Consider the following 25,813-nt stretch of genomic DNA (forward strand, 5'->3'; position numbering starts at 1 on the left):
GCAGGCCCGTCTGTAAGAGGAGGGTGGACTGCAAGACTCCTGCAGTTTCCAACCCTGGCTGGGCACAGACTTCAACCCCCCGCCCCGCTTATCTACCATGGCTTAGACCTGATCCCCAGGTGCATTCGCATTTTCATTCCTCGCTGTTCTGAGGACTCGGACATCTAGAGAGAAAACAAGGACCGCTGCAGTGGTCTTTTACGCACCCATGTAGCCAACTGTTCCAACTCTTCCTCGAGTTGTCTCCCCTTCTGGGATCTCCACGGCTAAACCAAGATCTGAAATCCGGATGTGTCCTGTGTGTGTTCAAACACATTACACAAATCACAGGGGGACGGGCTGACACTTTAACAACAATAAAAAATGGGGAAAAAACTCTAAAAACCATGGATGGAAATCATAGCAATTCATACTCATAAACATTTAAATCTCAGATTACATCTAACTTTTCCACAGTTGGTAAAATATTAGACAGTGCATTCAGTTCCACTAACAGCGAGAAATTAGATTGACATCTGGCTATTGGTCAGGAAGCCCTTTAACCGCAGACAACCATTTGATAAGACAGAAGCATTGCATTTATTATTTTATTTCTATATAACTACCAGATACATAAAAAAACTATAATGGATGCTACATCAACTACAAAACAGCAAATAAACACTGTCAGAATGCCAGCATGCTTATATCCAGAGACAACAACAGACAAATAACATGAAGTTCTTCTCTGAACAAACGGTAATGGAGGCAGGAAATAGTAAAAACAATTAAGGAACTTCACTTAAAAACTGTGTTATGCTAATGCCTTTACACAGGAAGGTTTAAATAGTTATTAAATTCCTTATGAAAATAACCAATTATAGAAAACATTCTTTTGAGAGTCTAGAAGGATAAACCCACCCCGGAGATGGACACCCTGTGCAACTTCTTCACCACTGTGTCCCCAGCTTCTAACACAGTACCTGGCATGCAGTAGGTGCTCAATAAATATTTATCAAAGAAACGAATGAATCAACAGTAGCTACTGCCTGAATACGAAACATACGCAACACGCCTTCAAGCACTGAAGTCATTTAAAACAGTCTACATCCTACTTCCGACGGGCCTCTGACAGCCTCCGCCACGTTATGAATCGTGCTGTGTCCCGGTCGCACGTCCATGCCGGGGGAGGCAGGAGAGGCGGGGGTTAGTGCAGATTCTGGGGCCACACGGCCTGGTGTTGAGTCCCAGTCCTGCCATTTAGTACTATGGCTTGGTTTCCTTTGAAACAGAAAGAGTCTCTCAATAATGCAGCTTTTATGTGTTTTATGTTTAAGTAGAGTACTGGCATGTCGTGAAATTTTAAATATCTATGTCTTATTTTTCTTCTAAAAAGTAATGTTTTAAACTGAGAAATGAAAAGTAAAAATCACTGATAAACTGACAAAAATTCAAAGTTTGAGAGCACAGTCAGTTGGCGGGGCTGCGGGGAAGCAGGGGCTCTCACACAGTGCTGGTGGGAATACAAATCAGCACAGGGCCCTCGAGAAGAATCTGGCAACATCTGGCAAAACTGCACGAGAACCTATCCTTTAGCCCAGCACTCCCACTTCCGGGAGTCATCCCAAGGATACACTAGAGAAACAAGAAATGACACGTGCACAAGGCTGTGCACTGCAGCACTAACTGAAACAGCGAAAGACGGGGACAGCCTGCGACCTACCGGGGGGACTGGGAACAGCCTGCGATCTATCGGGGGGACTGGGCAAACCAAGCCAGTTTATCTGCAGGCAGCCAGACAAGGGAATGAAGAAGATCTCCATTTTGTGTTGTAGATTGATCTCTGTTATAGATTTAAAAAGCAAAGTGGAGAAAAATACTGCAATTATGTTAATGTCATTAGGAACTAATATTTTCAGTATGAAGAGAAAAAACACAAACGTGAAATGAAGAAGTTAAATGAGAATTGGAAATATCAATATGAATCCATGATGGATATTTTCTTCAAACAATCGATTTTTTCTCTGTCCACTGAAAAGGCTGAGGAAGAACGACCCACAGCATCAATGAGCACCATGGCGCCCACACTATGGTCTCATGATGTCGCTTTCCACACAGAGGACCAGGGCCCCTTGGAGAAATAGCTGATGCCAAGTCTCGGTCAGGACACGTGCAAGATAATCCCGGGATATCTGACCCCAGCATGAAACAAGGAAGTTCTTCAAGACGACTGATGTCCACTGGCCAAAGACAGGACAATCCCAACACTGAAAGGAAGAATGACTCCAGTGGATTAAAATACACCAAAGTGTAAAAACCCACAAGTTCATAATGATACCAAGATGGAGAAAAACAAAAGCCTCATTGGTCATCTTGGAGAATGATAGAGAACTAACACAATATTCTGAAAAGTGGGAAGAAAGGGAAGTATTCAAGTATTTTACCTGCTTTTCCTAAAGCAAAGTTCTTTTTTTGTACAAATAAGTGCAAAGGAAATGACAGAATTAGAATATCATCATTTTACAATCCCAGTGAAATGATCGACCTCAATATCAATCCTTAAGACATTAAGTGAGAGGCTGGAAGGAACTGAATAATAGATGGATCAGGCTGACAACATTCACAACCACTGCTCAATCTGAACACCACAAGAGATATTCAGCCATCATATGCCTCCTGGTGTAACGTAATAGGAAGTACACACAAAGTATGCACACCAACACTCAAACCTGGACCTATTCCAGCCTTCAGATCTATCCACAGGAAAAACACAGGAGACGGAATACATTAAACCCAGCCAAATCTAGAACATGGGAAAATCCACAGGACAAATGTCTGCGTAGTCATCTGCTAGGCTGCCATAACAAAGTGCCACAGGCAGGGGGCCTTAAACAACAGAAATTTATTCTGTCATGGTCCAAGAGGCTGGAGGCCCAAGGTCAAGGTGTTGGAAGGGTTGGCCTCCCTCTTTGGCATGCAGATGATTACCCTCTCCCGGGGTCCTCACATCCATCTATGTCCTAATCTCCTCTTATAAGGACATCGGTCATATTGGATCAGGGCCCACCCCAATGACCTCATTTAACTCTACTGATATCTCTAAGGACCTTATCTCCTAATGCATAACATTCTGAGGTACTGGGGGTTAGGCCTCACATCAATTTTGGAGGGACACAACTTGGCCCATAACACCTGGTTTCACAAACAACCAAATGACAAAAAGAAGCAGGGAGGAGGAACCTATGAAGCTAAAAAAGACTCAACAATATATCAACAAATGTAATGTGGACTTGGTTGAATATTCAATACGCAACTATAAAAACATTTATGAAATAATTAAGGAAGATTTAAAGCCAATGGGATATTAGGTGATACTAAGGAATCATTAAATACTTTAAGATATAATAATAGTATTGTGTTTATGTTAAAAAAAAAAAAAGTATTCTTGGGGCCAGCCCTGGCGGCCTAGTGATTAAGTTTGGTGCACTCTGCTCAGCAGCCCAGCTTCAGTTCCCGGGCCTGGACCCACACCAGTCGTCTGTCAGTGGCCATGCTGTGGTGGTGGCTGACATACAAAATAGAGGAAGATTGGCAACAGATGTTAGCTCAGGGCAAATCTTCCTCAGCAAAGAAAATAATAATAATATCCTTATCTTTATTTTATAGATAGAAGAATATGATATACAGGATTTCCTTTAAAATGATTATCAATAATAAAATGGTACTTGTTTTTACAAAAACTATTTATCCCATTTTTTAGGAATATATCTATTCCATAAAACTGAGGCCTCTTCTTTAGAAAATATAAGCATGACTCAGTTTCCTTTGTTATCTCAAACCCCAGCTGCATCTCATAAACCATGTCCTTCTTAATTTATAAGTTTGCAAAAAAGAGTGCTGCCATATTTAGGATGGACAAATGGTAAACGAACCTCACAACCTAGAACAGATGATAATTAACATTTTTTTTTTACCTAATTCCACCACAAATGTCAAGTTCTGATTTATGAAAACAGAAAAACTAATAAGCGGTCAAGAAGGGAAAAGAAGTATTTACACAGACAATCATGTTACTCTGATGTTCTATGGCTTACTGGTGGAAATTAGTTCTTAGGAATTTTAACTGCATGATAGTAAAAATCCTAAAATCAATTGTGCTGTTTAAATCATAGAAACTAAAGTATAGCCAGGAGTATGTTTTTAAAAATTAAGAGTAGAAAAACTAGAAGAAAAGAAAATTAAAAGTCCCCTGAAATCAAGCAAAGCAAAACCCAGTTTTGTCATTCCTTTCTATTCTTAACTGGAATGTGACCAAGTCCATGGTGTATAGGAACAAGTAAGGCAGTAACTCCCACAGAAATGGTGCTGGGCTCCTGCCTCTGGGCGGGGTGGAGAAGGGCAAGGCGGGCCCACGCTACCGCTGCCCACAATGAGAAGAGCCTGGCAAATCACAAAAGTCACACTTTAAAGGCAGCAGCGAGCGCTGGCAGTGACTAGACCAGATGGACTAAACCTTCTGAGCAGGAAAAGCACAGAGGTGAGCTGACGAGGGGCAGAGGTGTTTTCCTCAGAAGCAACTGCAAACCCCAGTCAAACGTGAGGCTGCTGACAGGGGTGGGGGACCCTCATGGAGACCTTCCAGGTGCTGCCACCTGGACTCTAACTGAGGCTGGAGCAGCTGGAGGCTGAGAGTCGAGATCGGAGCCCTGGAGAGAGCTTCTGGGGCAGAGACACCAGCACAGATTCTGGCATTCGAGCGCATGGAAGAGGCAAACTTGGGGATCAAGGACCTCAAAAACAGAACCAGCTTCCTCCTCAAATATCAGGAAACAGAATCTAGCAATCTAGGTAAAAGATAACACATTATGCCCAAGTTGGATTTATTTTAGGAATGAAAGGTTAGTTTAATGTTTGAAAATTAATTGGTGAATTAACTATATTAACAGAAAAAGTGTATCATATAATCACCTTGATTAAAAAAAAGCACTGACAAAATTCAACAGCATTCATTATTTTTTAAAAAAGGAAAATTCTTAAATCTGATAAAGAATTCCTACAAAAATACTACAGCAAATTTCATACTTAATGTTGATACATTGAAAGACGACTCCTGAGATCAGGAACAAGAAAGGATGCCCACTATTTCCACTTCTAGTCAATGTTGTACTGAAAGTCCCACCCAGTGTCACAAGGCCAGAAAAAGAAACAAAAGCCTTAAGAAGCAGGAAGGCAGACGTAAAACAGTCATCTGCAGATGGCAGGGTGGTGTATGTAGAAAATCTCAAAGAATCTACAAACTTTTAGAATTAAGTGAATTTAACAAGTTCACTGGATATAAAGTGAATTGTGATTGTAACCAAAAGCACAATCCATGAAAGAAAAAATTAAGATGGACTTCATCAAAATTAAAAACACCTTCTCTGTGAAAGATACTACTAAGAGAATGAAAGACAAACCACAGACTGGGAGAAGATCTTTCTGAAACATTTATCTGATAAAGGACTGGTATCAAAAATATACAAAGAACTCTTAAAAGTCAACAGTAGGAAATGACAACCCAATTAAAAAATGGGCCAAAGACCCGAACAGACACCTCACAATGAAGATATACAGATGACAAGTCAGCCTGTGAAAAGATGCTCCACATCATATGTCATTAGGGAATTGCAAATTAAAACAACAGAGAAGTACCACTCCACACCGACATTCTAAAATGGCTAAAGTTCAAAACACAGATAACAGCAAATGCTGACAAGAATGTGGAACAACAGGAACTCTCATTCATTGCTGGTGGGAATGCAAAATGGTACAGCCACCTTGGAAGACAGTTTGGCAGTTTCTTACAAAACTAAACATACTCTTACCATATGATCCAGCTATCCCACTCCTTGATATATATTCAAAGGAATTGAAAACTTATGTTTATGCAAAAACCTGCACACAGATATTTTATAGCATCTTTATTCATAACTGCTGAAACTTAAAAGCAACCAAGGGGCTGGCCCAGTGGCACAGCAGTTAAGTTCACATGTTCCGCTTCGGCGGCCCAGGGTTCGCCGGTTCAGATCCTGGGTGTGGACATGACACCGCTTGGCACGCCATGCTGTGGTAGGCGTCCCACATATAAAGGAGAGGAAGATGGGCACGGATGTTGGCTCAGGGTCAGTCTTCCTCAGCAAAAAGAGAAGGATTGGCAGCAGATGTTAGCTCAGGGCCAATCTTCCTCCAAAAAAAAAAAAAGCAACCGAGATGTCCTTCAGAAGGGGAATGGATAAACAAACTGTGGACCATCCAGACAATGGAATATTTTTCAGTGCTAAAAAGAAACGAGCTATCAAATCGTGAAAAGACATTGAGGAAATTTAAATGCATATTACTAAGTGAAAGAAGCCAATCAGAAAAGATTAGATGACATTTTAGACGAGGCAAAACTATGAGAACATTAAAAAGATCAGTGGTTGCCAGCGTTCGCGGGGAGGGAAAGTCACAAATAAGTGATGCACACAGGACTTTGAGGGAAGTGAAACTATTCTGTGTGATGCATACATCATTAGTACACATTTGTCAAGACCCACAGAATGCACAACACAAAGGGTGAACCCCAAGGTAAACTATGGACTTCAGTTAATACTAATGTACCAATATTGGTTCATAAATTGTAACAATGTATCAGACACTATTACAAAATGTAAGTAATAGAAGAAATTCTATTTCTAAACATCAGCAACAGGCAAATAGAAAGTGAAGTTTTAAAAACAATAGCGCTAAAAAACATCAAATAACAAAAACACGTTACCTTTTGTAAAAAAAGACCTTTACAATGAAAACCACAAAGTGATATTGAGAGAAATTAAAGGAGACCCAAATATATAGAACTATATACTATATTCCTCAATTGAACTATTCTCGGTAAGAGCCAGAAGCTATGAACATGCCTTTGGGCAAGATACTTCCAATCTTGGTACTTCCCTTGATAAAGTAAGGATTCATTACCTTCCTCCCAGGGTGGCTGGTTCATGCATCAATTAGATAACAAGCAGGAAAGCTTGGCAGAGTCTGTATAAAAGAGGTCTTTGCATTAAAAGTACCCCATGTTTGCCTTCAGGATGCATTGTCTTAAACACCGCCCTGTTCTCCTTTACTGGAGTCATCTTGGCCTGGTCTCACGCTCTCCACTGGACTGTAAGACTTCTCAAACAACCAAAAAAGTCACCTGAAAAAAGTTCCCTCCAAATATTGCTTATGTGGTTACTTGTTAATACACCAGCTAGAGCAGGTGTGGCAACAAGTCTTATATTCTCTTGTGCAGTCGGCACCCAGAGAACCAAGGTCTGAGTGGGCACCTGTGCTGCTGACAAAGAGCTAGCCCCAAAGGGCCATTATTACAGGGTCCCAAACTGCCAGTCAAAAGAGAGCTCATGCAGCAACCCGTGTTCCTGCTCTGTGACGCATGCTCTTCTAAAAGAGGCCAGCACAGAGAGCAGCACGCCATGGTTCAGGAGGGCGTGGAAATACACATCTAAGAAGTAAAGCAAGATGTGAGTCAACGGCAAGAAACAGGAGAGAGAAAAATGTTCTTCTTTTGAGTTTACTTTAATATGCTTCTAAAACTCAATTATTAACTGAAAATTATGACCATCTGCTTCTTGCCTAAATACAGGGGAATGACAACGTTATCTACGTTATATTTTTTAATGAACACGTACCAGAGAGTTTCTCTATTTGTTGTTGTTTCTATTCTGCATTAACCAGCTAAGTCCACATTAACTTTCTACATCCAAGTTCCTGTTAACAAAGTCTATGCTTTAGACGTGAAAGGCTCAGTCACTTACCATGATCATCGAGGAGAATATTCTCAGGCTTTAAATCTCTACAAAGGAAGAAACAACAACAAAAAGCTCAATTATTCAGAAGTTGACACTGCAATTCACCAGCAGCCTGCAGAAATAACCACAGATGTCTCTGCTGTGAGCAACAGCAATAACGGCAGATGACAAAGCCACCCGTTGTGGATCAACTTAGGAGCCCTCCAGTCACCACAGGTTTCAGTCATCACGTGCAAGGACACGGATTCTTCAAAGGATCCATTTCAACAGGCAACGTACATCATGACGACAGTGTAAAACGAACTGCTTTGCATAGATAAACAGATTTCAGTGAAGACATTTCAGTGACGAAATGTGCAGCCCAGTAGTAAGGAATTAGTCCTTAATAAACTTGGTTCAATTTTTCTTATCATTAATATGCTTTTCAAAATGTCAACAACTGAAAATTTCCCACACTAGAAGAACTCAGTTTTGGGGGTGAGACAGACATGGATTCGAATTCTGGCTCTGCTACTTTTCAGCTGTGTGACTTTCCCTGTCTAAGCCTCAGTGTCCTCGCGTGTAAAGCAGAGTGATCAACACCGGCCCACTTCCCGGCTGCGCGGCTTCCGGCGAGCTCAGGCCTCACAGCAGCAGCACATAGTCAACCTCAGCAACCGCCACTCGCAGCTCATCGTGAAGGTAGAGGGGGACCACACACTTCGAATAAAAGTACATCACCACAGACTAAAATATTCAATTGTAACAGCTCAAACTATTTGTTTTTCCCCTTAGAGAAAAGAACAATTATTTTTCAAAGGATCTGTATTTAACTTTGATTTCAAGTGTGATCCTATCACAACGATCCATCTGCCCTGAGCATCACCCCTCAATCCGCGGTCACGTCACTAGAACCTACAGAGGGAACTGAAGCCAGATAAGCACTGAAACAGACAACGCGGAAACAACAAAGAGCAGGAGGATGGGCTCGGGAATGGTCTGGAAAGACAGCTCTCGCAAAACCAAGAACAAGCTAAACTGAGTGCTCCCCAGCACACCACAGGCTGCAGTTAGTGCAAAACCAGGCTCCCAGGAAGCGATGGCAATCGATCCTGCTCAGTAGCTCAGAGAGGTGAACACATGCATGGGTAGCTGTGTAGAATCGTTTTCTGGAAAGACACCCATGCCACTGTGTTAAAAGTCTCCACGGAGAGAGGGACTGGCGGCGGAGGGCTACGGATGGGTGCCTTCTGTGTTTGCCTTTTCTGGCCGTGTGCACAGGCGCCTGCATTACCTGGATGAGATGTTGACCATTTTTGTTTTTTCCTTCATTCTTTTCTGTATTAAAAAGAATCCTAATAATGTTATTAAAAATAAAGCAACCCTCCTTGACAAGGAACTTGCACAGCCTCCTCCATTACGCAGTCTTATGCTCAACATCAACAGAACACCTGCCCACCTATCTTTAGATTTGTCTCATCAGACTTCCTAAAGCCTCGCTGCTCGCTGCTCGGAGTGTGGGCCAGTGTCACTGTGGGGCTGGACAGAGTGCAAATCGTGGGCCCAACCCAAGACCTACTGACTCGGACCCTGCATTTTTGCCTGGTCCTCAGGATTCCCTGTTCTTTAAAGTGTGCCCTAAACAACTCCCTCCAGCTCTACACTCAGCTGTCACCATCCACTGCTGGTCACCTTGTTCTGAAAGGACACGCATTGGATACAGTACACAAAATAATGATAGTAGCAGTAGTGATATCAGCTAACATCTATGGGATGCTCACCATAGGACGAGACTTGTGCTTCAGCATTCTAGGTACACCATCTCCTATAACTGTCACAAACCTCTGTGGAACAGCTATAGATAAAGTGCTGCTCTTGGGGTGCAGCAAAGTGAAGTGGGTCCCAGAGATGCTAAACAACCAGCTGGGACAGACGCCAAAGCCAGCCTTGCTCATGGCCCACCGCACACACCGCACACTGGATATGTAGGCGTAAACAAGCATCGCAGCTTTAGGCTACAAAGTGTTGTCATCTCTTGAACCTTCCATCAAAAACTCTCTCTTCAGGCTTTTAATCAACCCAGTCGTTCCCTCCACGCCATCCGCAAGTCTGGGCCCAGGGCGCTATGTGGAGAGGACACTGGCCGCGGCCTCATCACTGCACAGGTCACTCAGCCCCTGGGGCTTGGTTTCCTCAACTGTCAGGTGAAGGAGTTTCCTAGGTGATCTTTTCATCTCCTTTCGGGCTGAAAAGGGATGATCTAATCTTAATCTGAAAACAAGAAGACAAATGACGTTCAGCATGTACAGGAGGGTCTGACCGAAGCTGAGGATAAAAGGAAGTAAGGATGTCTTCCGGCTTTTTGGTAACTCCTCCCACGAGAGAGCCTGCTGACCTGGTGCAACCTGGATGTGCTCTGTTGTGCTCACAGGGCGTTGAACTCATCTTGTACCTCCATGTCCTGCCAGAAGCTCATTGCTGGGCTTCATGCCTCTCCTCTTCTTGATAAAAAAGTACTTTCCTATCTGTATCCCATTTCCCAACTGCTCCAGGTCCTGAATTATCCTGAGATGGTAAAACTGAAGATGATTTCTGGAGACTGCCTGCTCCTCCCGCATCCCAGCGAGTCTGCTTTCTCCTGCTGCCTCTCTGTATTCTGCTGTCAGCCCCTCCTGGGGAGAAAGACCATGCACAGACAGAGAAGACAACGGGGACAGCCTGCTGGGCACGATTCTGGAGTAGGGTAAAGAGAAAACATGGGCTGGCAGAGCCACAGTTGAAGGTCCCAGAACTCTGGCTTAACTAGAACTTCAAGACCCTAGCCTTGAAAATTAGCTCTGTTCTAACCAAAGGCATCAGGAGCAATGTCCTTGATGGGGGTGTGGGCGTGTGATGAGAAAACAGCCATTCTGAACTGCTGCTTGGGCATTTTACAGTGTGACAACCTGCTCGCACTGAGTCTGGACGTTTAGAGAAGGCCCTGAGCTTAGGGTGCCCACCGTAAATTCCCATTTTGCTTTTCCTGGGGCACCTTTTAAAATGACCACTTAGAGTTGAGCCCACAAAAAGTTAGTGACCTCCGCCCCAACCACCTTATAAGTAATATGTGCTTACTCCCCTGCTTTCTGTCTCCTGCTGGCTCGTCACCTGCTCATTGCATCGCCCCACTCTGTTCTGGGATCTGTAAGTAATAAATCTGGTGACTCTACTTCCTCTCTGTGCGTGCGTTGAAACTGCACCTTCAACCAAAACGACCCATGCGTTTCACTTCCTCAAAAGTGGGAGCTCAGCTGATGCTGAGGGAGCTACCTGCTGACTCCACGTGGGTGGCTTGTCCCTCATTCATCAGGTCATAATCTGCAGGCTGTTCATTCAATCCACCAGCTCCAGGCCCCTCAACACAGGGGGAGGGGCAGGGCAAGGGAACAAAGGCAAAAATCCCTTTGGCTCACTCCCAAGTGTTCCCTCACAAATTCTCCAAGAAAATATGGCTCACCAGTCTCAGGCCAAGACTCTGAGGTCCAAGTCAATCAGTGGCCCTGTCCAGAAAGGCAGACCTGCCTAAGAGAAATGCCAGCAAATGGGCTTGTTCAGCTACTGTTGTTTTTAGAGAACTAGCTACCAAGAGGTAGCAATTTCCAATCTGGAGGAATGTGGGTCATATACAGATTAACAGTTCTTATAAACAGTAAAACTCACCATTCTTTAAATAAATTAACTTCTCTGTTTCAAAAAGGGTAGAAAACAGAAGACATTATCCTTTGAAGCACTTGTAAATGGTAATTATATTTCTATTTACATGTTCACTTGCACACTGTTCTTCTGGACTCTAGGTTATAAGCTTCCTGAGGACAAAGACCTCAAAATATGATCTGTTCCCAAGACTGTGCTTCCAGCACACAGCTCAGGAGCATGTATACACCTGGGGCTCAATATATATTTCTGGAATGAATGAAGGAGCCTTTTAGCTACAGATAAATCTAATGTGATAACAATAATCTGTACTGTCTAATGGCCTGTTATGGCCCAACTGACTACTGAAAAAGTTATAGATACAAATCACTTGCTTCTCACCATCAATCTATTACACACCAACTCCCTTCTCCTTTTTACAGTGGGGGAGATGTCATCTGCTTTTAATCCACAATTCATCCCCTAGAAAAAGAGATCCAATGCACAGCTAAACATCCATCTCCCTTAGGAAATTTCTAATGATATCTTCTCTTAATTATTTCCAACTATAGCATTCCAGACCGGTGGAAATTTCATGCTTCACATTGTGTTAATAAAGAAAGAGTCAACTTTCTTTGGAAATGTAACAATCCAACAAAACTGCCAAGAAAAGCCTCAGGTTTACACTCCTGTTATGGGAAAAAGTGTCCTGAAGACAGAACACAAGACCTCGAGACCTTGTTCGTATCCATTGCTCACTAAGAAGGTGACAAGAGACAATCTCTCTTATCTGTAAACGGATGTGATACTTACCTCACAAGACTGTTGGCAAGATGAAATTGCTATTGGCCCTGATATCGGTTCCCCTACGTTAACCCCAGCATATATGGGGTTAAAACCAAAAGCACCCATCCCCTTTCCCTGCTTCTTTAGTTACATCACATGTAAATATCGGTTTCTTTAACCTTGTATCCATGAGCTTCACAGATGCAGGAAACTAGTGTTGAGATTAGATCACTCACCTCCTCCTGCACAAAGCACATAGAAGTTACAAACTGTTAAAATCCAGGTGGCCTCACACTGAAGTCTTGGCTAATTATGGGGCCTTGAAGTTTATTGTAGGAAAACAGACATCCAGAGAATATCAAGAAACTAAAGTTTCCCAGACTCCAACTCCTTGGGTTCCCGGCCCTGGAATCCACCATCCATCACGGAAGCAGACAACCAGGGACACTCACCTGCAGATTCCCTCATCTCGCCAGCCCTCTCCCTGCACATAGTCACATTCCTCACAACCTTTAAAACTCCTTGCCTCTCGTCTCTCAGCAAGACAGATCTGAGTGCTTATCCCTGTCTCTTGGCTGATGCCACCCAAAATAAACCTCTTTCCTTGCCACAAGCCTGGCATTCCAGTTTTTGGCTCCCTCCTGTGTGGCAGGTAAACGAACCTGTGTTTGTATTCAGTAACAAAATGACAACGTATGTCAAAGTGCTCTGTAAATGTTATGTGTTCTACAAATAAATGTTATTAGTATATATATTGACCATAGCTAGCAGCATTTTTTCTTATTCATATCATACTGAATAGTTTTCTTTAAATACAGTGATACATGGAAACTAAGTAAAAGGCATGTATCGTAAGTTTAATTTGTCCATCATTATGAACTCAAACTCTGTAGAAATGATCCTGGTTACTTTCGGTTGTTAACATTAAGAATTGCTCTCTCTAGGGGCTGGCCCCGTGGCCGAGTGGTTAAGTTCGCGCGCTCCGCTGCAGGCGGCCCAGTGTTTCGTTGGTTCGAATCCTGGGCGCGGACATGGCACTGCTCATCAGACCACGCTGAGGCAGCGTCCCACATGCCACAACTAAAAGAACCCACAACGAAGAATACACAACTATGTACCGGGGGGCTTTGGGGAGAAAAAGGAAAAAATAAAATCTTTAAAAAAAAAAAAAAAAAAAAAAAAAGAATTGCTCTCTCTAACCACATGTGGGCACCCAGCTCATGGTAAATTCATGACCTCAACAGTCTCCAGGGACAAGCTGTTTTCAGAAAACTGGTAGCATGAGACATTACACTAAACACATCTACTACTCCTGAAGTAACAGATTGTGTCCTTTCTCTTCTAAGAGGGCAGGAGGCAGGGAGCTTTGGTTTTAAATAATTTTATATCTTAAAAAACCCAAAACTCAGGGCAAGCCCAGTGATGTAGTGGTTAAGTTTGCACGCTCCACTTCAGTAGCCCGGGCTCACAGGTTTGGATCCTGGGCATAGACCCAGCACCATTTGTAAAGCTACGCTGTGACAGCATCCCACGTTAAATAGGGGATGATTGGCACAGATGTTAGCTCAGGGCCAATCTTCCTCACACATACACAAAAAACCCCCAAAACTTCCCAGAAGCCAGTCTAATCATTTTGAATTACACATCTCCACTCACTACATAATGTTGCTCCTTCAGAACCAAAAGAAGTTATTTCCTGACCATTCAAAAAGCTACCTGTCAGCTCAGTCCTGACTCCCATGAGTAGTGCAAAGTATCCAAATCCACTCAGAAGTCCTGAAAGACGCCATGATTGTTAAGTATAGTGTCAGAAAAACACCTGGCCAGAACACTGTACAAGCCACCTGGAGTTAATTTCAGGACAAGCAGATTATCTTTCAGAATTTGATAAAACCATAAATAATTAGCCTAGATTCCACAATCGCTTTCAGTTTGTGGATGTGGTATAAGCCTTGACAGTTGGTTTTTCTTTTTTTGTAATGTAAGTGCCTGACTTAATCTTTGATTGCTGAGGCATCCACTTCAAAGGCCATCTGAATAAACACACTAGATAAAGAGCACCCCCCCCCACCAGCAAGGACACAGGATCATTTTACAGAAATCAGTGGTATTCCTACATACTAGCAATGAACAATCCAAAAATGAAATTAAGAAAACAATTACAATTGAACAAAAAGAGTAGAACACTTAGGAATAAATTTAACAAAAAAAAGTGCAAGACTTATACACTGAAAACTACAAAACACTGCTGAGAGAAATTAAAGAACATGGGAAGACATGTCCTAAATAAATGGGAAGACATCCCTTGTTCATAGGTCAGAAGATTGAATGTGGTTAAGGTGTCCATTATGCCCAAACTGATCTAGAGATTCAATGCAATCTTTAGCAGACAAAAAGACCCTTTTTTCAGAAACTGACAAGCTGATCCTAACATTTACTTAGAAATGCAAAGGACCGAGAATAGCCAAAAATGTCTTAAAAAAAAGAATAAAGTTAGAGGCTTCATACTGCCCAATTTCAAAACTTACTACAAAGCTACAGCAATCAAAATAATGTGTTAATGGCAGGAGGACAGACATATAGACCAATGGACTAGAACTGAGATTCCGTAAATAAACTCCTCCATTTATAACCAAGTGGTTTTTCAAAGATTGGCACCTGAGCTAACAACTGTTGCCAATATTCTTCTTCATTTTTTTTTTTTTCTCCCCAAATCCCCCCAGTACATAGCTGTTTATTTTAGTTGTGGGTCCTTCTAGTTGTGGCATGTGGGACGTCGTCTCAACATGGCCTGATGAGCGGTGCCATGTCCACGCCCAGGATCCGAACCAGCGAAACCCAGGGCTGCCAAAGTGGAGGACATTAACTTAACCACTTGGCCACGGGGCCGGCCCTCCAAGTGGTTTTTGACAAAGATGCCAAGGTAATTCAATGGAGAAATGATAGTATCAACAAATAGTACTAGGATATAGATGTTTACCCCACCCACGCTATAATAAAAAATTAACTCAAAATGGATTTTAAACTTAAAAGTAAGAGATAAAACTGTAAAACTCTTAGAAGAAAACATAGGACAAAAATCTTAATGATGTTGGGTTGAACCAAGATTTCTCAGATATGACACTAAAAGTATGATCAATAAATAACTGATAAATTGGACTTCATTAAAATTAAAAACTTCTGCACTTCAAAAAACACAATAAAGAAAATGAAAAGACAAGCCACAAACTGTGAAAAATGTTTGCAGAGTGACGTCAGCAACATGGTGAAGTGAGTGGTTTTCTTTGTCTCTCTCCCTTCAAACTACAACTAAATGGACATTCATTGATCAATGCAGAATACTTGCACAGCACCTCAGGTTGCTGAGAGACCCGAGGTGCTACACATCAGAATGTGGATGGACTACGCCCAGGGAGGAGGTGGAGATAGGTGAAAACTCTCCAGCCCCCAGACAGCTCAGTACCCACAAGTGACTCTCTCCCGGCTGAATCACTCATACACTGCTGTGGCCCTGAGAGTGGGTGCGCACATTGGTGTGACTGAGGAAACAGGTGACTCCAGCCCTAAGCCCCCGATGACTGCTCTTTGGACCAGTGGGAAAATCCACCATCCCACTGAGGCCCCAGGGAGAGACTTGGGTTCAGACTCAGTAGGGAGGCCCCACCCACCAAGCACAAAGTCTCTATGCAGAGCACAAATCCATGCCATCAATCAGTATGAAAAAATATACTAAATCTCCAGAACAGAAGGAAAATGACAGTACCCAGAAAACAATCCTGAAGACACAGAAGTCTATAACCTAAATGACAAAGAATTCAAAACAGCTATCATTCATTAAAAAACTTAATGAGTTAAAAGAGAATACAGATAGACAATGAGTTCAGGAGCTACATCACAAAAGAGCTGGATATTACAAAGAAGAACCAATCAGAAATGTTGGAGATGAAAAAAAATGGATGACATTAAGAAAAATCTGGACTCCCTGAACAGTATAGCTGATAATATGCAGGACAGAATTAGCAGTCTGGAGGATAGGAATATAGAAACGCTTCAGATAGAGGAGGGGAGAGAACTAAGACTGAAAAGAAATAAAGAAACTCTATGAGAAATATCTGACTCAATTAGGAAATGAAACATAAGGATTACAGGTATCTCAGAAGGAGGAGAGAAGAATAATGGAGCAGAAAGCATGTTCAAAGAAATAATAGCTGAGAACTTCCCAAACCTGGGGAAGGAGCTAGAAATCCATGTGACAGAAGCCAACAGATCTCCAAACTTTATCAAGGTAAAAAGACCAACTCCAAGGCATATGGTAGTAAGCTGGCAAAAGTGAATGACAAAGAAAAAATATTAAGGACAGCAAGGCAGAAGAAAATAACCTACAAAGGAAGCCCTATGAGGCTGTCAGCAGATTTCTCAGCAGAAACCTTATAGGCTAGGAGAGAGTAGAATGATACATTCAAAACTCTGAAAGAGAAAATCTTTCAGCCAAGAATACTCTATCCAGAAAAATGTCCTTCAGATATGATGGAGAAATAAAAACTTTCCCAGATAAACAAAAGTTCCAGGAGTTCATCGCCACAAGACCTCCCCCACAAGAAGTCCTCAGGAAGGCCCTCATACCTGCAAAAAAGAAAAAAAGGAAGGGGTTAAAAAACCTTGAGCAGGGAGATAAGTAGAAAGACAAAATCATAAAATTGCAGCTCTCCATCACAACAGGTTAGCAAATGCTTAACATTAAAGATAAAGGGAAGGGAAACACCAAGAATAAATGTAATCTTGTCATTTTAACCACAAACTCACAACACAAGAAGAAAAAAAAGTGTGATAATAAAAACCTAGAAAGGGCAGAGGAAAGGGATGGAATCAGTTTAGTCTAAGGAAATAAGAAGCTATCAGAAAATTGACTATCTCATCTATGAGATGTTTTATACAAACCACATGATAACCACTAAACAAATAATTAGAACAGAGACACAAATTACAAATAAGGAGAAAAGTAAGAAAACCAGCATATAAAGCTACCTAACTGAATTGGTAGTCCAAAATACACGGGACAAGAAACAAAGGAAATGCAGGAGAACTGGAAAACAAGCAATAAAATGGCAGCATTAGGCCCCTACATTTCAATAACCACTCCAAATGTAAATGGGTTGACTTCTGCAATCAAAAGACACAGAGTGGCAGGATGGATTTAAAAAACAAGACCCAACAAAATCCTGCCTCCAGGAAACATACCTCAGCCCTGAAGACAAACACAGACTCAGAGTGAAGGGATGGAAGATGATACTCCAAGCTAAAAATGAACAAAAGAAAGCAGGTGTTGCCATACTTACATCAGACAAAGTAGACTTCAAGACAAAGCAGGTAAAGAGAGACAAACAGGGGCAGTATATAATGGTAAAAGGGACACTCCACCAAGAAGACATAACACTTATAAATATATATGCACCCAACACAGGAGCACCAAAATACATAAAGCAATTATTAACAAAACTAAAAGGAGATATCAACAACAATATAATAATAGTAGGGGACCTCAACACCCTACTAACACCAATGGATAGATCAACAAGACAGAAAGCCCACAAGGAAATTGTAGAATTAAATGAAAACTAGATCAGGTGGACTTAATAGATATATATAGAACACTCCATAAAAAACAGCAGGTTACACATTCTTCTCAAGTGCACATGGAACATTCTCACAGATAGACCATATATTGGGAAACAAAGCAAGCCTCGATAAATTTATGAGGATTGAAATAACATCAAGCATCATTTCCAATCATAATGCTATGAAACTAGAAATCAACAAGAAAAAAGCTGGGAAAGGGGCAAAGATGTGGAGATTAAACAACATGCTACTGAATGACCAACGTATCATTGAAGAAATCAAAGGAGAAATCAAATATTATCTGGAGACAAATGAAAATGAAAACACACCATACCAACTCATTTGGGATGCAACAAAAGGCGTCCTAAGAGGGAAATTCACTGCAATACAGGCTCACCTCAACAAATAAGAAAAATCTCAAATAAGCAATCTCAAACTACACATAACAGAAGTAGAAAAAGAAGAAAAAATAAAGCCCAAAGTCAGTAGAAGGAGGGAAATTATAAAAATTAGAACAGACATATATGAAATTGAAACAAAAAAGACAATAAAAAGGATCAATGAGACAAAGAGATGGTTCTTCAAGAAAATAAACAAAATTGACAAACCCTTAGCCAGGCTCACTAAGGAAAAAAGAGATAAGACTCAAATAAATAAAATCAGAAACGAAAGACGAGAAATTACAATGGAAACCACAGAAATACAAAAGATTATAAGACAATACTACAAAAAACTGTATGCCAACAAATTGGACAACCTAGAAGAAATGGATAAATTCTTAGACTCTTACAACCTCCCAAAACTGAATCTAGAAGAAATAGATAATCTGAACAGACCAATCACAAGTAAAGAGATTGAAGCAGTGATCAAAAACCTCCCCCAAAATAAAAGTCCAGGACCAGACACCTTCTCTGGAGAATTCTACCAAACATTCAAAGAAGATTTAATATCTATCCTTCTCAAACTATTCCAGAAAATTGAGGAAGATGGAGCACTTCCTAACACATTCTATGAAGCCAACATCACCCTGATGCCAAAACCAGACAAGGACAACACAAAGAAGGAAAATTACAGGCCAATATCACTGATGAACATAGATGCAAAAATCCTCAACAAAATATTGGCAAACCAAATACAACAATACATCAAAAAGATCATACACCATGGTCAAGTGGGATTTATACCAGGGACACAGGGATGGTTCAGTATCCACAAATCAATCAATGTGATACACCACATTAACAAAATGAGGAATAATAACCACATGATCATCTCAATAGACACAGAGAAAGCATTTGACAAGATCCAACAGCCATGTATGATAAAAACTCTGAACAAAATTGGGACGGAAGGAAAGTACCTCAAGATAATAAAGACCACACATGACAAACCCACAGCCAACATCATACTCAATGGGGAAAAACTGAAAGCCATCCCTCTGAGAACAGGAACAAGACAACAGTACCCACTCTCACCACTCTTATTCAACATAGTACTGGAGGTCTTTGCCAGAGCAATTAGTCAAGAAAAAGAAATAAAAGGAATCCAAATAGGCAATGAAGAAGTGAAACTCTTACTGTTTGCAGATGACATGATCTTATATATAGAACACCCTAAAAAATCCATTGGAAAGCTACTAGGAGTAATCAACAATTACAGCAAAGTGCAGGGTACAAAAATCAACTTACATATATCAGTTGCATTTGTATGCTCTAATAACGAACTAACAGAAAGGGAACTCAAGAACACCATCCCATTCACAATCACAACAAAAAGAATAAAATATCTTGGAGTAAATTTAATCAAGGAACTGAAAGACCTATACAATGAAAACTATAAGACTTTCCTGAAAGAAACTGATGACAACATAAAGAGATGGAAAGACATTCCATGAACATGGATTTGAAGAATAAACATAGTTAAAATGTCCATACTACCTAAAGCAATCTACAGATTCAATGCAATCCCTATCAGAATCCCAATGACATTCTTCATGGAAATAGAACAAAGAATCCTAAAATTCCTATGGGGAAACAAAAGACCCTGAATTGCTAAAGCAATCTTGAGAAAAAAGAACACAGCTGGAGGCATCACAATCCCTGACTTCAAATATACTACAAAGCTATAGTACTCAAAACAGCATGGTACTGGCACAAAAACCCAGAAATAAAACCATACATCTACAGACGGCTAATCTTTGACAAAGGAGCTGAGAACATACAATAGAGAAAGGAAAGTCTCTTCAACAAATGGTGTTGGCAAAACTGTACAGTCACATGTAAAAGAATGAAAACAGACCATTCTCTTATGCCATTCACAAAAATAAACTCAAAATGGATCAAAGACTTAAAGGTAAGACATGAAAGCATAAAACTTCTAAAAGAAATTATAGGCAGTACACTCTTTTACATCAGTCTTAAAAGGATCTTTTGAGACACCATGTCTCCTCAGACAAGGGAAACAATAGAAAGAATAAGCAAGTGGGACTTCATCAGACTAAAGAGCTTCTACAAGGCAAAGGAAAACAAGATTCAAACAAAAAGACAACCCACCAACTGGGAAAAAATGTTTGCAAATCATATATCTGACATAATTTATAAAGAACTCCCACAATTCAACAACAAAAAATCAAACAACCTGATCAAAAAATGGACAGGGGATATGAACAGACATTTCTCCAAAGAAGATACATGGATGGCCAATAGCCATATGAAAAGATGCTCATCATCACTGATCTTTAGAGAACTGCAAATGAAAACTACACTAGGATGTCACCTTATACCCGTTAGAATGGCTATAATAACCAAGACAAAAAATAACAAATGTGGGAGAGGTTGTGGAGAAAAAGGAACCCTCATACACTGCTGGTGGGAATGCAAACTGGTGCAGCCACTATGGAAAACAGTACAGAGATTTCTCAAAAAATTAAAAATAGAACTACCATATGACCCAGCCATCCCACTACTCGGTATCTATCCAAAGAACTTGAAATCAGCAATTCAAAGAGACTCAGGTACCACTATGTTCATTGCAGCATTATTCACAATAACCAAGACATGAAAGCAACCTAAGTGCTCATTGACTGATGCCTGGATAAAGAAGATATGGTGTGTGTGTGTGTGTATATATATATATATATATATATATATATATAAAATAGAATACTACTCAGCCATAAAAAATGATAAAATTGTCCCATTCACAACAACATGGATGGACCTTGAGGGTATTATGTTAAGCAAAATAAGCCAGATAGAGAAAGACAAACTCTGTATGATTCCATTCATATGCAGAAGATAAACAAACTCATGGACAAAGAGAACAGATTAGTAGTTACCAGGAGGAAAGGGGATGGGGGGTGGGCACAAAGGGTGAAGGGATGCACCTATAAGATGACTGACAAATAATAATGTACAACTGAAATTTCACAATGTTGTTCATTGTTATAACCTCAATAAAAAAATTTTTTTTTAAATTGGCAAATGTTATGTATGGTAAAGGACTTGTATCCAGAACGTATAAAGAATTCTTGCAGCTCAATAATAAGGTGGCAAATAACCCAAATAAAAAAATGGACTGAATATTTGAATAGACATTTTACCAAAGAATATATAAGAATGGTCAATAAGCATATGAAAAGATGCTCAATATCATCAGTCATCAGGGAAATGCAAATCAAAACCACGATGGGCCCGGCCCCGTGGCTGAGTGGTTAAGTTCGCGTGCTCTGCTGTGGTGGCCCAGGGTTTCTCTGGTTCGGATCCTGGGCACAGACATGGCACCGCTCATCGGGCCACGCTGAGGTGGCGTCCCACGTACTACAACTAGAAGGACCCACAACTAAAATATACAACTATATACTGGGGGGATTTGGAGAGAAAAAGCAGAAAGAAAAAACAAAAGAAGATTGGCAACAGTTGTTAGCTCAGCTGCCAATCTTTAAAAACAAAAACAAAAACAAAATCATGAGATATCACTTCACATCCATTAGGATTAGTAGAGTCAAAAAGTCAGATAATAACAAGTGTTGGAGAGGATATGGAGGAATTGGAACCCTGGAAGGAATGTAAAATAGTGCAGCCACTTTGGAAAACAGTTGGAATTTTCTTAAAAAGGTAAACATAAATTTTCCATCCATAAATTCTCCATTTCCAAGAAATTCCACTTTAAGGTATCTACCCAAGAGAATGGAAAACATATGTCCACACAAAAACTCATACACAAATGTTCACATTATCCATAACAGCCGAAAAGTGGAAACAATCCAACATTTCCATCAACCGGCAAATGGATAAATAAAAGGTGGTCCATCCATACAGTGGAATATTATTCCACCACAAAAAGGTACCGATAAATGCTGAAACACGGATGAACCTCAAAAACATTATGCTAGAGGAAAAAAGCCAGATGCAAAAGACCAGATATTGTATAATCCCATTTATAGGTAATGTGCAGAAAAGGTAAACCTATACAGACAGAAAAATGGAGTCCCGCCTCCCCAGTGTTGAGCTCCTCTGTAGAGGTGACTGACTGAAGATGACACACATGTGGTTACTGAGACGGTGTGGAAGCTGACCTTTTTGGAACATGATAGACCCGGGGCACTTGCAAAAATCCAACGTGGGCATCTCCAGCCCCTCACAATGTGTTTTTCTATTGTTTCTTAATTGCTAGAAAACACAGTGAAATTAAAAATATTATTTTCCTTAAAATCGTGAAAGGATTCCCCCCATCTACTTAACTATCACCTAGATGATTCCCCCATCTTGTTAATCTATCACCTCATATATTCATCTTTTCTTTGGTAAGAACATTTAAGTTCTAGTCTCAGAAAATTTCAATTATACAATTTCAATTATATCAACTATAGTCACCATGTTGTACATTAGATCCTCAGACCTTATTCATCTTATACTGAAAGCTTTACCCTTTTACCAACCTCTCCCTATTTCCCCCAGCCCTGGCAACCACTTTTCTGCTGTTTCTATGAGTTTGACTTTTTTTCAGATTCCACATTTAAGTGAGATTGTGCAGTATTTGTCTTTCTGTGTCTGGCTTTTCTCACTTAGCATAATGACCTCAAGCTTCATCTGTTGTTGTTGCAAATGGCAGGATTTCCTTCATTCTCATGGTTGAATAATATTCCATTGTGTAAATATATATACCACACCTTCTTTATTCATTCATCTGTTGATGGACATTTAGGTTGTTTCCATAGCTTGGCTATTGGAATAATGCTTCGATGAACATGGCAGTACAGACATATTTTCAATATCCTATAGATATATCCTTTTGATAAATAGAAGTAGGATTGCTGGATCATATAGCAGTTCTAGTTTTAATTTTTTAAGGAACCTCCATATTGTTTCCCAGAGTGGTGAAAGTGAAAACATTTGAAAAAGCCAACTCTTTAAAATTTTCATAGTCTTTTTGCCATATCCACCTGCATACATATTGCACATTGTTATCAAAAGTAATTCTTGTAATTTAAATACACTATTGAAACAATAGAAAGCAAAATACGCCATTCCCAGAGAGGTTGAAGAACATGGAGAAGGCTGTTGGCCACATCCGGCTGCTGGCAGGCCAGGAGTCCCCTGAGGCTATAGGTTGGTCTGGGGAAAAGCTTGTACATGAAAAGAAAATACTACCCAGAAACCCAAGTGCTATTTAACAAGGCAGTGGTTATTCCTGCATGGTGATATTCAGATGGTGCTAGGGCACTCAGAGTCTGTTCCTAGCTAAAAGCATTTTATTTCATCTCGTTTTACAGAGACTATGTTCCTAAGTTAATTTTTAAAAGACATTCAAAACCCCAAAGGCAATTGTTTCTGTTTAGACTTTTGCACAATAAAGAGGCGATGGAAATGTCATGTAAGAGCCTGAGAGTGGAAGTACTTAGCTGGACTTAAAATACACACACACACACAAATATATCTTTTAATATTGTTGTTTTGTTTTAACTGAAAAGCTGCTTCTTAGATTAAGAAATGGTTTTGCACAGAAAAGTCCGACACTTTTCTTCTCTCAAGATTCTCTCCCCGTACATACACTTTATTTCAGTCACTTGCTTTTTTTTCATTGAATATTTTAAACAAAGCCATGTTATACCTAGAGGTATCTAGGGGCATGACACTGTGGAAATTAATGAAAGAAACCCCAACTAAACTGCAGGGGGAGCTCTCACACCCCATCACACACCGTGAATTACTCCAACCAGGAAGTACAAGGCTTTACTGGGAAGGCAGATTTCTCTCCCCACCCAGCAATAGCCCAGCCACTGAGGAACGCTGCAGCTCAGCCACTGAGAGACGCCACAGCTCAGCCACTGAGGAAGCTGCAGCTCAGCCACTGGGAGACACTGCAGCTCAGCCAATGAGGAATGCCACAGCTCAACCACTGAGGAACGCTGCAGCTCAGCCACTGAGGAACGCTGCAGCTCAGCCACTGAGGAATGTCAGAGCTCAGCCAATGAGAGATGCCACAGCTCAGCCAATGAGAAACGTCGCAGCTCAGCCAATGAGGAATGTCACAGCTCAGCCAATGAGAGACGTGGCAGCTCAGCCAATGAGAAGCTGTTGCCGCCTGAACTGTCAGTCTCCCCCCATGGACCTTCCTTTAGAGCAGCCCCTCCCTACTCCCCTTCCTGCTCTATAAAAGCAGCAGCTCCCCTGTCTGTTTTCCGGGTTTGCCTATGGTTTGCCATAGTGTGCACATCCTGAACTGCAATTCTTTTGGCTGTTCCCGAATAAACTTGTTTTGAGGGTAAAATAGCTGGCAAATTTGCTTTTTAAGTTGACAACATAAACTACTACAACCCTAAAATCACACACCTATGGCACTAACAGTCAGAGAGAGCCTGCTCTGTGGGCCTCATGGCCCAGGTGTGCCTCCTTGCCTGTCCACTGCCTTAAGTGCTGTACAGCACCCCCAGCCCCCTGGCAGCGTTCCTGGGCCCCACTGAGGCTGGCACTCCTTTTGTGGTTTGTTGTCGTTATGTCGTTTCAGGCATTTTATCTGAACAGCACTGGACTGTAGAGAAAAGAAATAAAATACTCCAGGAGAATCACATCTGGAATAAAGGCCCTCTAGGATGCTATGGCTCTTTACTAGCTTCTTAACCTTTTCTCTGAATAAATAACAGATAAAAAGGCACAGTTTTGAACCTGGCAGCAAAAAGAAAGCCAATACAAGCTCGCTCCTTCCTTCCTGCCTCTTCACGCATGCTCTGGTTTGGTCGGCCTCCTCTGCTCGCTTTTGCCAGCATGCACATGCAACACACATCTCCTTTGGAAGAACCACCCCTTCTCGCCCCTGTTCAGATCTTAGCCATCTTTCCAAACTGCAACCTAAGTTCTGGCTCCTCCAGGAAGCCTTCCCTGATGAGGTGTGTGCCCACTTTAAAGCACAAATCCTGGAAAGAATTCCAAGAGTCTATTACGTTTAATTGCTCACGGGCACAGGTACCTCTTTGGCAGACTTCCAAACCGTGTTGCAGCATCTGCCTCGATGCCTTTCTAGGAGGTCCGCACTTGAAGGTCATGCCCTCCCCACCCCATGGCACTCTGGAGGCAGCTCCCTGGGAAGAGGGCAAGGCAGCCCCAAGGCTCTCAGTTCTGACTGGTAACATGCTGCTCCTGAAGGATTGCTTAAAGCCCAACCTGAGTGCCTCTGCTTTGCTGACCTTTAGATTGCAGAAACAGTAAAGCATTTTTATTTGTACTGTCTCTCTGGAAAAAAAGAGATCATCTTTCTGGCACTTGCTCTCATAAGAGTTGTCAAGTGGCAATCTCTGAAAACAAAAAAGAGGACACAAAAACCTTTCTGTTGAAGAATGCAAGCAGTGCTTTAACGGGTCCTTAGATTAAAGAGAGATGGGCTGCACCATTGGAGGCTGAAAACCATCAGTCATTCATTCAACACACACTTAGTGGGCACCTCCTGATGGCAGGTGT

The 25,813-nt window shown here is 41.2% G+C and overlaps 1 protein-coding gene across 6 annotated transcripts in view; it reads right to left on the reverse strand.

The window, feature by feature from the left end:
- The window catches only part of GRK4 (G protein-coupled receptor kinase 4), a 134,293-nt gene that overhangs the window by 10,268 nt on the left and 98,212 nt on the right, over window positions 1-25,813 (reverse strand). For all 6 annotated transcript variants that reach the window (XM_070264035.1, XM_023638482.2, XM_023638479.2 and 3 more), the window contains 2 exons: window positions 7,812-7,849; window positions 207-296 (listed from right to left, as the gene is read on the reverse strand). In XM_070264035.1, coding sequence (XP_070120136.1) covers window positions 207-296; window positions 7,812-7,849 — 128 coding nt within the window. The remainder of the gene's footprint in view (window positions 1-206; window positions 297-7,811; window positions 7,850-25,813) is intronic.

The sequence above is a fragment of the Equus caballus genome, chromosome 3 (genome assembly GCF_041296265.1).
Source record: "Equus caballus isolate H_3958 breed thoroughbred chromosome 3, TB-T2T, whole genome shotgun sequence".
Lineage (NCBI taxonomy): Eukaryota > Metazoa > Chordata > Mammalia > Perissodactyla > Equidae > Equus > Equus caballus.